This window comes from Mytilus californianus, unplaced genomic scaffold (assembly GCF_021869535.1).
Source record: "Mytilus californianus isolate M0D057914Y unplaced genomic scaffold, xbMytCali1.0.p SCAF_11, whole genome shotgun sequence".
In the NCBI taxonomy this organism is placed as follows: Eukaryota; Metazoa; Mollusca; class Bivalvia; order Mytilida; family Mytilidae; genus Mytilus; species Mytilus californianus.
Genome location: NW_026262593.1, coordinates 2,393,719 through 2,409,039, shown reverse-complemented (window position 1 = coordinate 2,409,039; position 15,321 = coordinate 2,393,719). Strand labels below are relative to the sequence as shown.

At 32.1% G+C, this 15,321-nt stretch overlaps 1 protein-coding gene and 1 long non-coding RNA gene across 12 annotated transcripts in view; both read right to left on the bottom strand.

Annotated features, from left to right (window-relative positions):
- LOC127719355 (rap1 GTPase-activating protein 1-like) overlaps positions 1 to 15,321 on the bottom strand; it is a 145,316-nt gene that overhangs the window by 73,856 nt on the left and 56,139 nt on the right. For all 11 annotated transcript variants that reach the window (XM_052225428.1, XM_052225436.1, XM_052225434.1 and 8 more), the window contains one exon: positions 982 to 1,014. In XM_052225428.1, the coding sequence (XP_052081388.1) occupies positions 982 to 1,014 (33 nt within the window). The remainder of the gene's footprint in view (positions 1 to 981; positions 1,015 to 15,321) is intronic.
- LOC127719365 (uncharacterized) lies at positions 14,570 to 15,242 on the bottom strand. The gene is made up of 3 exons (XR_007990238.1): positions 15,142 to 15,242; positions 14,854 to 14,901; positions 14,570 to 14,613 (listed from the first exon to the last, which is right to left on the bottom strand). It is a non-coding gene; the product is annotated as an uncharacterized LOC127719365 (long non-coding RNA).

The following is a 15,321-nucleotide window of genomic DNA, read 5'->3' as shown; positions in this document are numbered from 1 at the left end:
TCTATTTGAAAAGCATTTGTTGATTCTCTAGTCATACACAGAAATGACATGAAGTGCCATTTCCCAAAAAAATCAAGGACCATAAGAAATTTTCAATATCAAATTTGACCTCCATTTTGTAATCCATACAGCATATCAAAATTTAAAAAAGCATGGGTTGAAAGGTCCACAAATTATTACATGGAAACTGTTGGAGCTAAAGTAATAACTTGGTTAAAAGCTTGATAAATAACTTTTGTTTAGGCTTGTGAATGAAAGGCCAATGAACTCTGTAAAAATAACCATTATTATTTATAATTCCAAGAGTACCAGTACACTAAAAATCATGACCAGACTTACAGAAGGCTTTTGCCAATGTAGAAATTATTATAAAAATGCTATGTCATGCCACAACTCGATTTCAAACCAACAATATTTATAAGAAGAAACATATAACTTCCGGATTATTTCTTGTAAAATAACATTATAGTAACAAACCTTTTAATGAATAATTCTAGAAAAAAAATATTTGGCAAGTTTATAGTTCTAATCCAATCTTATTACTCTTTCACTCAAATCACACTAAATACATGTCCACAAACCTTGTAACAGACCATTATGGAATCGATCTGGAGTTAGGAGACATAATAAAAGGACCTAACTTATATATATATATAAACCTTTCTGATCATTCATCTCATATTAACTCCAAGGCATTTTTAATATTCTCTGCATATTAGCTACCTGACGCTCCTCATTGTTTACAAATGCCCAAGGATCCGTAAAATGTGTCAAAAACACAAAACAAAAAAATATCCGTTTGTTAGCTAGGTATTTATGGTCAGGCTATATGTTCTTGCTTCATCTGTTATAGCAATTAGATGTAAACAAATAGAGATCAAACTATCTAAAATCTAAAATCTAAAATCTAAAATCTAAAATTTATTTCACTGAAAAGGAGGGATGAACAAACATCTATAAAAGAAAAAAAAATAGACTTACTTGTAACTTCTTAAGCTCAGAGCAGTATCACATCTGAAAAGGAAATGAACATTTAGATAACTTCCTTATTTTCATAATTTAAAATTTATTCAAATTCAGCACATGAGTTTACAAGCTGCAATAATAATAATAAATGAAATCTGCAGGAATTCCTGTTTATTTAGGAATAACAATACAAAAGCAATTAAACTAAGATCTTCATTTAATGTATAACCTCATTTAGCATAAGCAACACGACGGGTGCCACATGTGGAGCAGGATCTGCTTACCCTTCCGGAGCACCTGAGATCACACCCAGTTTTTGGTGGGGTTCGTGTTGCTTAGTCTTAAGTTTTTTATGTTCTGTCATCTGTACTATTATTTGTCTGATTGTCTTTTTATTTTTGGTCATGGCGTTGTCAGTTTGTTTTCGATCTATGAGTTTGACTGTCCCTCTGGTATCTTTAGTCCCTCTTTTAGGAGAAAATGACAAAGGGACCAGTTGAATATGCAGTGCAATTCTTGTTTAAACCATTTAGACAGGGAAACATACATTTTGCTTTAACGATAATAAATCAAGTTTATTATCATGAATTTTACAAACAATATACAGATTAAAACGTTACTATTTTGCTTTATTTATCCACTAGGAAATCTCCACTCAATAAATAACACAATGTAATAATGTGTAACTGTGATTATATTGTTTCATGAGTGTTTCTTTCCTGGCTGAGTAAACCAATATTTATCTACTTTTTTTAAACCTACAACTGTAAAAGATGACACAATTAAATTCTAAGGGAATCTGAAATTGAGACATCTTGACTAAATTCTCCAGTATAATAGATTAACTCATTAATGTCAAAGTAATTTCCACCCTCAAAATTGTCTATAAACACAGATTTGATTTTTAAGTCATCTCTCGAAAAACAATTTAGAACTGCAAAAGATAATAGGCAGCTTGCATGTTCAGACAGAGGTGCTTACCTTTTATATATGCAAGACATAAAACTATGTCCAGCCTCGATGTCAAGTGACACACTCACTGATCAGAGGAAATGACACAAATTAGAGGCTAGACACAGATTTGACTCTTACATATATTTATTATAAAATAGTATAGTAACAACAACTAAGAAATACTGTCCAGATCTGTATATCTCTATATCTGTATATCTCTTCATATTGTATAATTACTCTCCTAAGATAATCACTTCCAACATTCTAATGAATCCTCAATCCTTTAACATTCCAGGGAAGTTGTATTGTGTTGTCAATGTATATTTGTTCCGCCTAACAGAAGTTCCACTGGAAACTTTGTTATAAACAATGTCATAATATCTGTTCCTGTTAGAACAAATATTCTATACCATTTATTCCGTTAGGAACATTTACTGTAATATTTATTACAGTGGAAATAATATTCCAGAATATTGTTTCCATTTGGAATTTATATTATGAAGGAACTTCTATTCCATGACAGTGTAAAACAAAATAAACTGTCAATATAATTTAACAGTTCTCACAGAAAAACAAATAATTATAATAAAATAATAATTACAGAGAGAACTATATGGGGAGTTTTTCTCAACAAGCAAAAAATAACACCTCCTTTTTCATAAACTATTAACACAGAGCCTTTTCATTAGACATAGACATAGAGAACTTTATTTTGATTGGGCATAGCATAAAACATACAAACATAACCTCTGCTGACCTTAAAATCACAAACTAATACATTGTTGACACCGCCACCTACCCCGACCCGGGAGAAACAGCATACCTTTGTCTTGTTTTTTGACTCTGTCAAAGGGAGACAATAAATGTAAAGGGATACATAGAAAGTTTATGTTTGAATTTATCAATAACATAATCATTGTTCAAAGTACCTAAAAAAACAAGTAAAGACATTTAAGTTCTTTAGAGGAGTCAAATGGCCCCATCATCGGTCTATCAATTAAATACAAGGGGGCACTTTCCATCAGCCGATAGGCCAATGGTATGGGTCTGTTGGTCTATCAATTAAAGACAAGAAAGCCAGATGCAGATCCAGGATTTTGAAAAGGGGGGGGCTGTGGGCCCCAAAACTAGACAATGTTTGGAGTGGAACGGATAAAAAGTCTGCATAAACCATAAATGTAGCTCCATAAGGAGGTGCCTGGGCATCCTGCCCCTACCCCCTCCCCTCCTCTTAAATCTGCCTCTGGGAGCACTTTCCATGAGCTAAAAGGCCCCAGTATCGGCCTGACAGTCATTCAATTAAGGTGAAGGTCGCTCTTTCCAACAGAATAAATCTCTAGGAGTGCTGTTACCGTATAGTGATCTAGACTTTTTCTCCTTGTCATTAAATGTGATGTATAGACATCTTGCAAGAAAGATCACTTGAAATTCATACACAATTCAGTATCTATGTAAGGATCAATTTGACAAAAAGTGCTACTGATTTTAAGATATAATAGCCAATTCTATTGAACCTCTCACCAGAATAAGTATAAAGAGCTTATATATAATAAAGACAGGATTTGATGACCTTGATACTACTACTCAAGAAGTTATATAATCAGTATTTATGATTCTTTATCTCAAGGTCAATGTCATTTTGGAATGTTTTTTTTAATGTCTGATGGAAATGTAATATCAGCAATAAATGTTCCAAAAAAAGGTACTGGTACCCAACACTTTGACTAACATAGTTTTGGCTAGATTGATTTTCATAGAATTTGGACAAAATATTAACTTTGACTTATTGAGAAAAATATAAAAATTTCTAAGAAATTTGAACCATACAATTTACAGGAATAATTTCATTGGCTATATAGCATTTTGACAAACACTAATTTTGATCATTGAGAAGATTGATTTCTCTTTACTAATGATTTGTGATTAAAACGTTCAGCTGATTCTTAAAGAGTTAACTCCCTGTACCCTGACAAAAATGTGTCAGAATCTCTGTGCATGAAAGCTTTTATACTAAATAAAAGAAGACACTTGGTTATAGCAACTTCAAGACACAAAAAAAAAAATCCAACCCCTCATGAGTCATGATGATGATCTCTTAATGCCCTAATTTGGCCCTATATTTTAATAAGTTAACATCATAATGAACAATTTTTTTGTGTACTAAATTTCAAGTTGATGTGACCGCAATGTCATGGTTAACTATCTTAACCAGAAATGTTAACCTGCTTCAGGACTGACAAACAAACTGATAAAGCAGATTGGAAAACAATGCCCTCTACTGCAAGGCATGAAAAAGAACAACATGTAGACTCTAGAGGTCCATGTACAATGGTACTATTTTTATTACTTGAAAATTATTTTAATTGCATTCTTTAATACAACATCTTTCTCCTGCCAAAACAGCTTTATAAAATCTCAAACCTTGCTGAATGAAGGAAATTAAATGATGAAAACAGCTACCAAGGTCGGCCAGTAACCTCTAATATGAATTCCAACAGGACATTATTTAAACAACATCCAATTAATGGCTGACATTTAACATTGGCTTGTTAATTCCATGATCACAGGGACAATCAGCCATAAATTATCTTATTATACCATCAGTTTACAAAGGATTAATTTCATACAAGTTTTTTTTTATTAAGGTGCAGGTATCAATTATGGTTATATGATCATCTTTCAAAAGTTGAAAAAATGCAGGGTGAATGTCTTTTGAAATAATTTATATATCTAAAATCACAACACTTTTATTGTTGTCCTTCATCTTGATATTTTACTGTGAGGTCTGTTTTGTTTACTGTGAGGTCTGTTTTGTTTATTGTGAGGTCTGCTTGTTTGCTGTGAGGTCTGTTTTATTTACTGTGAGTTCTGTTAGTTTACTGTGAGGTCTGTTTGTTTACTGTGAGGTCTGTTTGTTTACTGTTAGGTCTGTTTTGTTCTAATTCAGATATTTGTGTGTGTGTAATTATTATCATGAATACCTTATGACCATTCAACAAGCTGATTTGACCATTTGTCATTACAAACCTTATGACCCTTCAACAAGCTGATTTGACCATTTGTCATTACAAACCTAATGACCATTCAACAAGCTGATTTGACCATTTACATTACAAACCTTATGACCATTCAACAATCTGATTTGACCATTTGTATTACAAGGATCTTGTTCTAGTTTTTATTCTGATAATTATTTTGTCAACCAATTCAACTTCCGTATCCACATTTTTAAAGGTGTGTGACCACAAAGATTAAAATAAAGCCCTCATTACAAACAGTTTATCGAGAGTGTTGTCAGATACTCGTAAGGTAAGCAACTGAATACAAGAAATCAAATTCAGATTGACCGAACAAATTGTAAACAATAAAATTTTTATCTAAAAATCACAATTTTTTTTTCTACTGAATTGAATTACAGAGCTCAAAAATGTGATTTTTTTTGATAAAATACAAGTGTAGTTACATAACACTATACTGTGCATTTCAAAATCATTCTTTATCCATTTCAAAATCTTTCTTTATCCATTTCAAAATCATTCTTTATCCATTTCAAAATCTTTCTTTATCCATTTCAAAATCATTCTTTATCCATTTCAAAATCTTTCTTTATCCATTTCAAAATCATACTTTATCCATTTCAAAATCATTCTTTATCCATTTCAAAATCATTCTTTATCCATTTCAAAATCATTCTTTATCCATTTCAAAATCTTTCTTTATCCATTTCAAAATCATTCTTTATCCATTTCAAAATCATTCTTTATCCATTTCAAAATCATTCTTTATCCATTTCAAAATCTTTCTTTATCCATTTCAAAATCATACTTTATCCATTTCAAAATCATTCTTTATCCATTTCAAAATCATTCTTTATCCATTTCAAAATCTTTCTTTATCCATTTCAAAATCATACTTTATCCATTTCAAAATCATACTTTATCCATTTCAAAATCATACTTTATCCATTTCAATAACATAACTTTCTCAAATTAATTCAAACACCATGTTCAGTTTTCAGCAAGTAATTTGAAGTTTATCTGAAAACAAATGATGTCAGCAGAAAATGTATTGATTGGTGTTTAACGCCACTTTCAGCACTGTTAGCTATTTCCTGGAGTGCAGTTTTTATTGGTGGAGGAGGCCGGAATGCTTGGAGAGAATTACAAACCTTTGGTAGGTAAAGTCTGATGGAACTCGACTTCACAATATCAGTGTTGACAACTAATGAAACAGTAGACCACTCGGCCACCGAGGACCCCAGAAAATGTAGATGATGTCACAACACAAGCTCAGTAACATTAAACCAAATGTATATTTTGATTAATACACATAATAGAATTGAGAATGGAAACATGGAATATTTCAGAGAGACAACAACCCGACCAAACAGCAGAAAACAGCCCATCCTTATATATAAAGATGCTTGAGGCCAAAATATTTGTAAATCCAAAAACCTAATACAATTTCAATCTTTTGTTTAAAATTTGGTATATCTATATATATAGTCTCTTAAATTAAATTAGACACATATGTGCATCTGGACACACAATGTTTACTGTATTCTTGAAATCACATTATATAAAAAAGAAGATGTGGTATGATTGCCAATGAGACAACTCTCCACAAGAGACCAAATGACACAGAAATTAACAACTATAGGTCACCGTACGGCCTTCAACAATGAGCAAAGCCCATACCACACAGTCAGCTATAAAAGGCCCCGAAATGACAATTAGAATTGGGACACACTGACAGCAGATGATTTTATACACATTTATATCAAAGTCTATATGTAATTAAACACTTCTAAATATTTGATATATTAAAAAAATAGTTGTTTGAAGAACAAATCATGAAAATAATTTCAGAAAAAAATCAATTCTAAAATCTTATATTTAAATAATGCAAGTTCAAACAAAATATGGATTTTTAAAAATCATGAAAACATTTTCAGACAAATTATTGAAATCAAAACTTTATATTCAATATAGCATATTTGATCAAAATGATTCTTACCGATCATAGTAGAACCGAACAGTCTCTATACCAGGCAATATTGATAAAACCTAAAGATGCATATCGGGGATGTGTCTACCATCTATGTCAATTACACCTACATACAAATCAATTAAACGACAGAGAAACCAAGACTAAATTAGCGCTAATGTTTACTGCAACTATAGTAGCAGCATTATTATCCCCTTAATTAGAATATTATTATGCCAACTTTATATCAAAGCAGGTGGGTACACAATTATTCTGGTCAATTATGCTTTCAACGTACTTCGGTGTTCATTATGAATCTCTTCTTTTGTGCAGGCCAGTAGTTGTCCTCCCATGTGCAAAGGATAAAACTAATGGCTGCATTCACATGGCCTTTTCAAAACATATTTTGTGTATACAAGTATCATTACATCTTTGAAATAAAAACTAATTGTAGAAGACTGCAAGTTGCCCTCTAGTGGGTACTCGGTTAATTCATAAATTTTTGTGTGCTTTTTATTAATAAATTCACAAATATGTCCATCATTAAATCCCCACAACAATTTCGAAATTTACAGTATTTTCGTTGTTTGCTTGCTACCTCATCGATATTTATAACCAACAAATCTCTTTTAATTCACACTTAATTGTTTGATATGCATTTAGTTCTATATTGCCAAGTAAATTAAGAATGAACACTCTGCTTTAATGCAAGTTTCAATACTTTATAATTAATGTTAAATAAACTGTTGACACAGAGATATGTCTCATCTGTGTGTAATTTTAATAGTATAGTATAGCAAATGTTAAATTCTAAGTTCACTTTAACATGTAAACTATACAAAAGTTTCAAAGTCAATGCCAACATAACTGAAAGGCGGAGCCAAATAATCACCATGGAAATGAGATGTGTGAATGTTAATACAACTGCATACCAAATATCATTGACCTATCATATGTGGGAATCCCCTTAAACTGACTTAATCACAAACTTAAGTTAATTGTTGATGCCATGGACTATACAGTACCCCAAATTCAATGACTTCTATTTAAATCTTATTTTACTTTTCCATTCAAATATCAACCTTAAGTCATAAACAACTATTAATTAATTAGCAGCTTGTTAGAGAAATTATCGCCAAACAGTGTAAAGTTAGAGAAATTATCGCCAAACAGTGTTAAGTAATTTGAATCATCAAATGTTTTTAATGTATCTTTAAACATGACTATAACATTATCATATTTTGATCTTTTTGTGCTTTCTAAATGTAAAAAAAAAGTTATTAAAGCAGTTTCAATCTGAATTTGAATGACAGTTTTTTCCTCTCATTCTCAATTTTCTCCTTTTAACATTGTAAAATAATGTTTCCCATAGTGCAGGCTAAATTATGCAAACACATCATAGGGTCCACCAGTGTAAAATTTATATCAGTTAATTATTGCCATAGATTTCCAGAACTCTATTTCAGGTAAAAATGTAATGGAGAGCTTAAATTATTAAAATTTACACACTATAATTGTCTGAAATCAAAACTTCAAGATTTTCAAAATCCAACACTTTGAATAATGTTTTAACTAATCTCTATGTGCTTTTTATGTACAAACCATTTTATTTTTGCTTTTGAGTTTTTATCTCATAAGTGCATGTTTCAGTGTATGTTTTAACTTTTAAGATGCTTTAAAGAACTTTTGTGTTGCATGTTTATATACTGATAAGAACTCTTGCTTTATATGTTTAATTTATGTGTGCATGACTTGATATGTATGTTTAAGAGACAACCCTTCTTATTGTTAATTACACAGTTTCAATAATAACCAATCCTTATTAAACTTTATGATTACAGAATTTTCTGTAAAAATCTTCAATTTCAAAAGACACAATTACTTTAATGTTCCCTCTTATCTATAGGTAAGTATTTTGTTATCATCTGGAAGAATTTAACTACCTACATAAAATTACTAATCAAGATATTATGACATAGCTGTCAACTCACATGTTGTTATATAGAATGAAAATTATTAACAGCTAATGACATAGTAGTCGATTCACAGGCTGTTATAGAATGAAAATTCTTAACAGCTAATGACATGGTTGCTGCCTACTCAGATGCTGTTATTGAAAAAAAATTCTTAACAGCAAATGACATTGTTGCCAACTCACATGTTGTTTTTGAATGAAAATTCTTAACAGCTTAGGACATGATTGCCAACTGGCATGATGTTATTGAAAGAAAAGAAAATTCTTAATAGCTAATGACATGGTTGCCAACTGGCATGATGTTATTGAAAGAAAAGAAAATTCTTAACAGCTAATGACATGGTTGCCAACTGAGATGCTGTTAAAAAATGAAAATGAATCAATCTCCCTCGTTAGTGATCATGAATGATTTAAAAAAAAAAACAAACAAACAAACAAACAAAACTGCCCTTAAATTATGACCGTCATCAAAATGTTAATAGGCAAAATTGTAAAATCTTAAAAGGTTACTTTCTGGAGGTCTATAGGGCTGAGGGAAATAGCCTTTTCAATATTTAATAATTTTGGATATTAACTTTTTATGAAGACCATAATTGTATTATTAATGAATAAAATATGAGGTAACAAATGCTACTTTTGTTAAATGTTTTGAGAATCTTTTTGCTGTAGAATATTTTCTTTGTCTAAATCAGATCTGCAACAGAAACTTGTGACCATAGTCATATTCACCAGAAGACATGTTTTTTTCCGACATGCTCCAAATTTTAAAAGCTTATTTATACTACATGCACATTCCAAAGAAGTTTTATTTTGCCTTCAAGCCATTACCAGTGAGAAAAAGGGGTTTATTCCATTAACCATAGTAAAGCAAAATAATATAAAATATCAAATAACATCCTTTCCAAGGCCATTATGAGGTTGGAGATTGTTTATATCAAATTGTCCTTTCCAAGGCCATTATGTGGGATTGAGACAGATATATGAACATCTTCAGGATAAAAAGGAGATATCTTTCATTATGTTATTTTCATCAAGAATCAGTTTTATAAGATTCAATATAGATCTATTTCCATCATTATCAGTTTCAATCATCTGAAAACGGATTGTTACTACTTCTGGTTTTGACGACAGCATTTTTAAGGAAATAAATTTTTACTAGCAATGATCACTGTGCATGTACAAATTTTCTCTATATAAAGTAATATTGTCAATTACAGAAATTTACATAGTAATAAATATTCATTAACTTTTTCACAGATAATATTTTTTCATATTTTAGTTGTCTATTTTGACTTTTGCAGTTCATAAAGTTATATAATTTTGCTAAACCTAAAGCTTCAAGTCCAGACTGGGCTGAGGTGGCTTTCGTTATGCTTTAAAAACAGTGAGCCATATGATAAATGGACAGACAGACAGAGAAATTATTAAAATGTATCTGGTCTTTGAAGGGTTCAGGATTACAAAAGTTACAGAGAAAAGAAAATTTAAAAATTCATTAATTCAATAGCTTACCAATGACATACAATATGCAGTACAGTAAATTTCTAAAGCATGTAATAACACTAATTTAAAATTGTATAATTTTCTATATTTCCTGGTCTATTTTAGACATTTCATGACTAACTTGACATTCAAAGATCATATAAAATATTTTTGTTTATGAATAATTTAGATATATAATTGTATAATGATACCCTTTTATATTTATAAAACTCCTACATGTGTACTAGATTTGTAGGTTAATCTCTGAATTTGCAAATGACAATGAATTTTCTACAGTAAGTACTATGTGTGGCAAGAAAATATTCCAATTTGTTGTATTTTGGAAAATGCAAAGTTAATAACAGACAAAACACATTGACTTTTAGATCATATTCAAGCTTTTGTCTTATTGTGTTTGTGCTGTAAGTTTCCTGTCCATCAAAGATGAGCAGTGACTAGTAATCAATTGACCAATGAAATCAAATTTTCTCGACCCATGCTTTGATAGAACTAGATATCATTGAGATGGGAGCCATCTCTGTGGGCCCCGCTGTGAATAATGTGTGGTAAAAAATTTGTATCTTTATCATTGGACATGGGGTTGTCAACTGAAACCAAAGTTTTTGACCTTGACCTTTGACCTAGGAAGTTGTACATAAATTATGACACACCCTCTGGTGTTGGTTTATATACATATCAAGTATAAACTTTGAAATCATAACGGTTCTCAAGATATAGAGCAGACACGATCTTTACCATAGGACATGGGGTTGTCAACTAAAACCAAAGTTTTTGACCTTGACCTTTGACCTAAGAAGTTGTACATACATTATGACACACCCTCTGGTGTTGGTTAATATACATGTCAAGTATAAACTTTGAAATCATAACAGTTCTCTAGATATAGGGCGGACACAATTTGTTATGGACGGACGGACAGACAGACAGACGGACAGATCACTATCGGCCGTCCGCCATAGGGCCCCGACGGACAGACGAACGGACAGACTGATCACTATAGGGCGTCTGCCATTCAGCTGGGCCCTAATAATCCTATCTAAAAAGGTGATTTTTACAGGTATTCACTGTTCATTCAGGTATACGTAGGAGGCATGAAAAATTAAACTGATTGTAAAATCATTGTAAAATCATTTGAAGTAATATTTATTTGATTGAAGTGGCCCAATGTAGATACATATATGATTGAACAAAAGTTTTAGAATTCTTACTTATGAAATCCCATGTTTTACTAGAAACTATCTCTGAACCTGAGGCTCCATTACAACCACAGCACAGCTATATCGCGGCCAAAGCAGACAAATCATTTTTTCAAAGTAAGTTTTTCAGTCAGCACAGTCAGACCAATGGCAAATGGGTTGGGTAAGCAAGTAAATCATAAATCTCTCCTATACACATATAAACAAGCCATCAAGACAATCATTTATGGTCAATTACAACATATTTACAAGTATGATAAGATTAAATTTGTCCTCTGATTTAGAGGATGAGATTAGAAATTCTTATATGGAACTTATGATCAGTCTTGCCAAGTTTTAATTGAATTTGCATGTTGCTTAAACAAGTGATATGAATGTAAATGGTCAGTACAACAGTTGCTGGTCAGTACAACAGATGCTGGTCAGTACAACAGATGCTGGTCTGTACAACAGATGCTGGCCAGTCCACAGATGCTGGTCAGTATAACAGTTGCTGGTCAGTACAATGCTGATCAGTACAACAGTTGCTGGTCAGTACAACATATGCTGGTCAGTACAACAGTTGCTGGTCAGTACAACAGATGATGCTGGTCAGTACAACAGATGCTGGTCAGTACAACAGATGTTGGTCAGTACAACAGTTGCTGGAAGGTACAACAGATGTTGGTCGGTACAACAGTTGCTGGTCAGTACAACAGTTGCTGGTCGTTATAACAGATGCTGGTCGGTACAACAGTTGCTGGTCAGTATAACAGATGCTGGTCAGTATAACAGATGCTGGTCAGTACAACAGTTGCTGGTCAGTACAACATTTGCTGGTCAGTACAACAGTTGCTGGTCAGTACAACAGTTGCTGGTCAGTACAACAGTTGCTGGTCAGTACAACAGTTGCTGGTCAGTACAACAGTTGCTGGTCAGTACAACAGATGATGCTGGTCAGTACAACAGATGCTGGTCAGTACAACAGATGCTGGTCAGTACAACAGATGCTGGTCAGTACAACAGTTGCTGGATGGTACAACAGATGTTGGTCGGTACAACAGTTGGTGGTCGGTACAACAGTTGCTGGTCATTATAACAGATGCTGGTCAGTACAACAGTTGCTGGTCAGTATAACAGATGCTGGTCAGTATAACAGATGCTGGTCAGTACAACAGTTGCTGGTCAGTACAACAGTTGCTGGTCAGTACAACAGTTGCTGGTCAGTACAACAGTTGCTGGTCAGTATAACAGTTGCTGGTCAGTACAACAGATGCTGGTCAGTACAACAGTTGCTAAGCAATTTTCAAATATTCACTAAATATCTCAGTTAACTGAAAATTATGTATCTTTTTTTTTTAATTTAGAATAATTTTATTCTCATTAATAAATCATCTTACCTTGCATTAAGATATTCCTATGAATAGTAAAGTATAATGTTTCTCATCTAATTTTTCACTAAACTCTGTCTGCTCAAGTCTGTACAGATATAGTACCAGTACCAGAATAGGCTAACTTACTTTAATGTTTATAAATTTGCAGGGTTATATATCAGTTGTGCACATTATACCAATTAAGAGGCCACTTTGATGTAAAGATACACTACTGAACTACTGAAGTAACACACACTTTTATCAAGGACTTTGTAATTCTTTAATGGGGTTCTTTCAGGATTTTACCATTTTTTGTGCCATCTGAATTAATTCCGGAAGAGAATCCTCAATCGACAGATAAATATTTCGTACTTACTTGAGTAGTTTGAAAGGTGAATTTATCAATTAAATCAATTCGCTGTTTCAGCTGCCTGATCTTTAACAAAAATTTAAAGAATATGCCAATTATATTTATTTATATGAAATAAATTAAGTAACAGTTCTGATGGTATAATGACTGCAGTCAGGTATACACTGCCTTATACATTTCCACTTTCATGTATATGATAAAAGTCATGTAAGCTTAACATCTTAGCTGTATGGCTTCTTATCAAACAGAGAATTAAAGTCTACTGTGAATAAGAAGAACAAAAATGAGATGTGGTATGATTGCCTGAATCAGACATTATTCCAACAGAGTCTAAATGACATGGATTTTAGCAATGATAGATCAGTCCCTACTGCCTTCAACAATGAGAAAACCCCATAATTTTTATCATTTTACTTTGCAAGCATCTTGAAGGATAAATAAAACATTATCACCCCAGTAATAATTCCCCTTTATTATTCCCTTGACATCCTTACATTCCATATAAGTTTATATTGATTTACAAAAATTATCAGAGATTATTTGGAAAAAAACAACAATTATTACATTTTCCTGCCAGTAATCAAGGAAGTTCCTTAGTATCATGCAATAATAACTGTTTTATAAGACATATCCAACCCATTACTTGTTTAGAGTTGTCTGATTCTTTTTGACTCATTGCAAATGAGACAACTATCGACCAAAGACCAAAGGTCAAAGGTCAAGGATGAGGAAAAAAGGTCAACATGTGGCATGTTTTTAACTTCACTTCAAAAATAAATCTGATCAACCAATGGTTAATATTTGTTATTTATGTAACGCTTAGAGTTTATTCATTGATTTTGATCTGTTTTTTTTTTCTATTAGAAATTGTTTTTAGAGCTAACGAAGATCTTTAATGCTGTACAGAATAGTTTATAGAAGACAGACCTAACGAAGATCTCTAATGCTAAACAGAATAATTTATAGAAGACAGACCTAACGAAGATCTCTAATGCTGTAAAGAATAATTTATAGAAGACAGACCTAACGAAGATCTCTAATGCTGTACAGAATAATTCATAGAAGACTGACCTAACGAAGATCTCTAATGCTGTACAGAATAATTTATAGAAGACAGACCTAACGAAGATCTCTTATGCTGTACAGAATAATTCATAGAAGACAGACCTAATGAAGATCTCTAATGCTGTACAGAATAATTTATAGAAGACAGACCTAACGAAGATCTCTAATGCTGTACAGAATAATTCATAGAAAACTGACCTAACGAAGATCTCTAATGCTGTACAGAATAATTCATAGAAGACTGACCTAACAAAGATCTCTTATGCTGTACAGAATAATTTATAGAAGACAGACCTAACGAAGATCTCTGATGCTGTACAGAATAATTCATAGAAGACTGACCTAACGAAGATCTCTAATGCTGTACAGAATAATTTATAGAAGACAGACCTAACGAAGATCTCTTATGCTGTACAGAATAATTCATAGAAGACAGACATAACGAAGATCTCTAATGCTGTAAAGAATAATTTATAGAAGACAGACCTAACGAAGATCTCTAATGCTGTACAGAATAATTCATAGAAGACTGACCTAACGAAGATCTTTAATGCTGTACAGAATAATTCATAGAAGACTGACCTAACAAAGATCTCTAATGCTGTACAGAATAATTTATAGAAGACAGACCTAATGAAGATCTCTAATGCTGTACAGAATAATTCATAGAAGACTGACCTAACGAAGATCTCTAATGCTGTACAGAATAATTCATAGAAGACTGACCTAACGAAGATCTCTAATGCTGTACAGAATAATTTATAGAAGACAGACCTAACGAAGATCTCTAATGCTGTACAGAATAATTCATAGAAGACTGACCTAACGAAGATCTCTAATGCTGTACAGAATAATTTATAGAAGACAGACCTAACGAAGATCTCTTATGCTGTACAGAATAATTCATAGAAGACAGACCTAATGAAGATCTCTAATGCTGTACAGAATAATTTA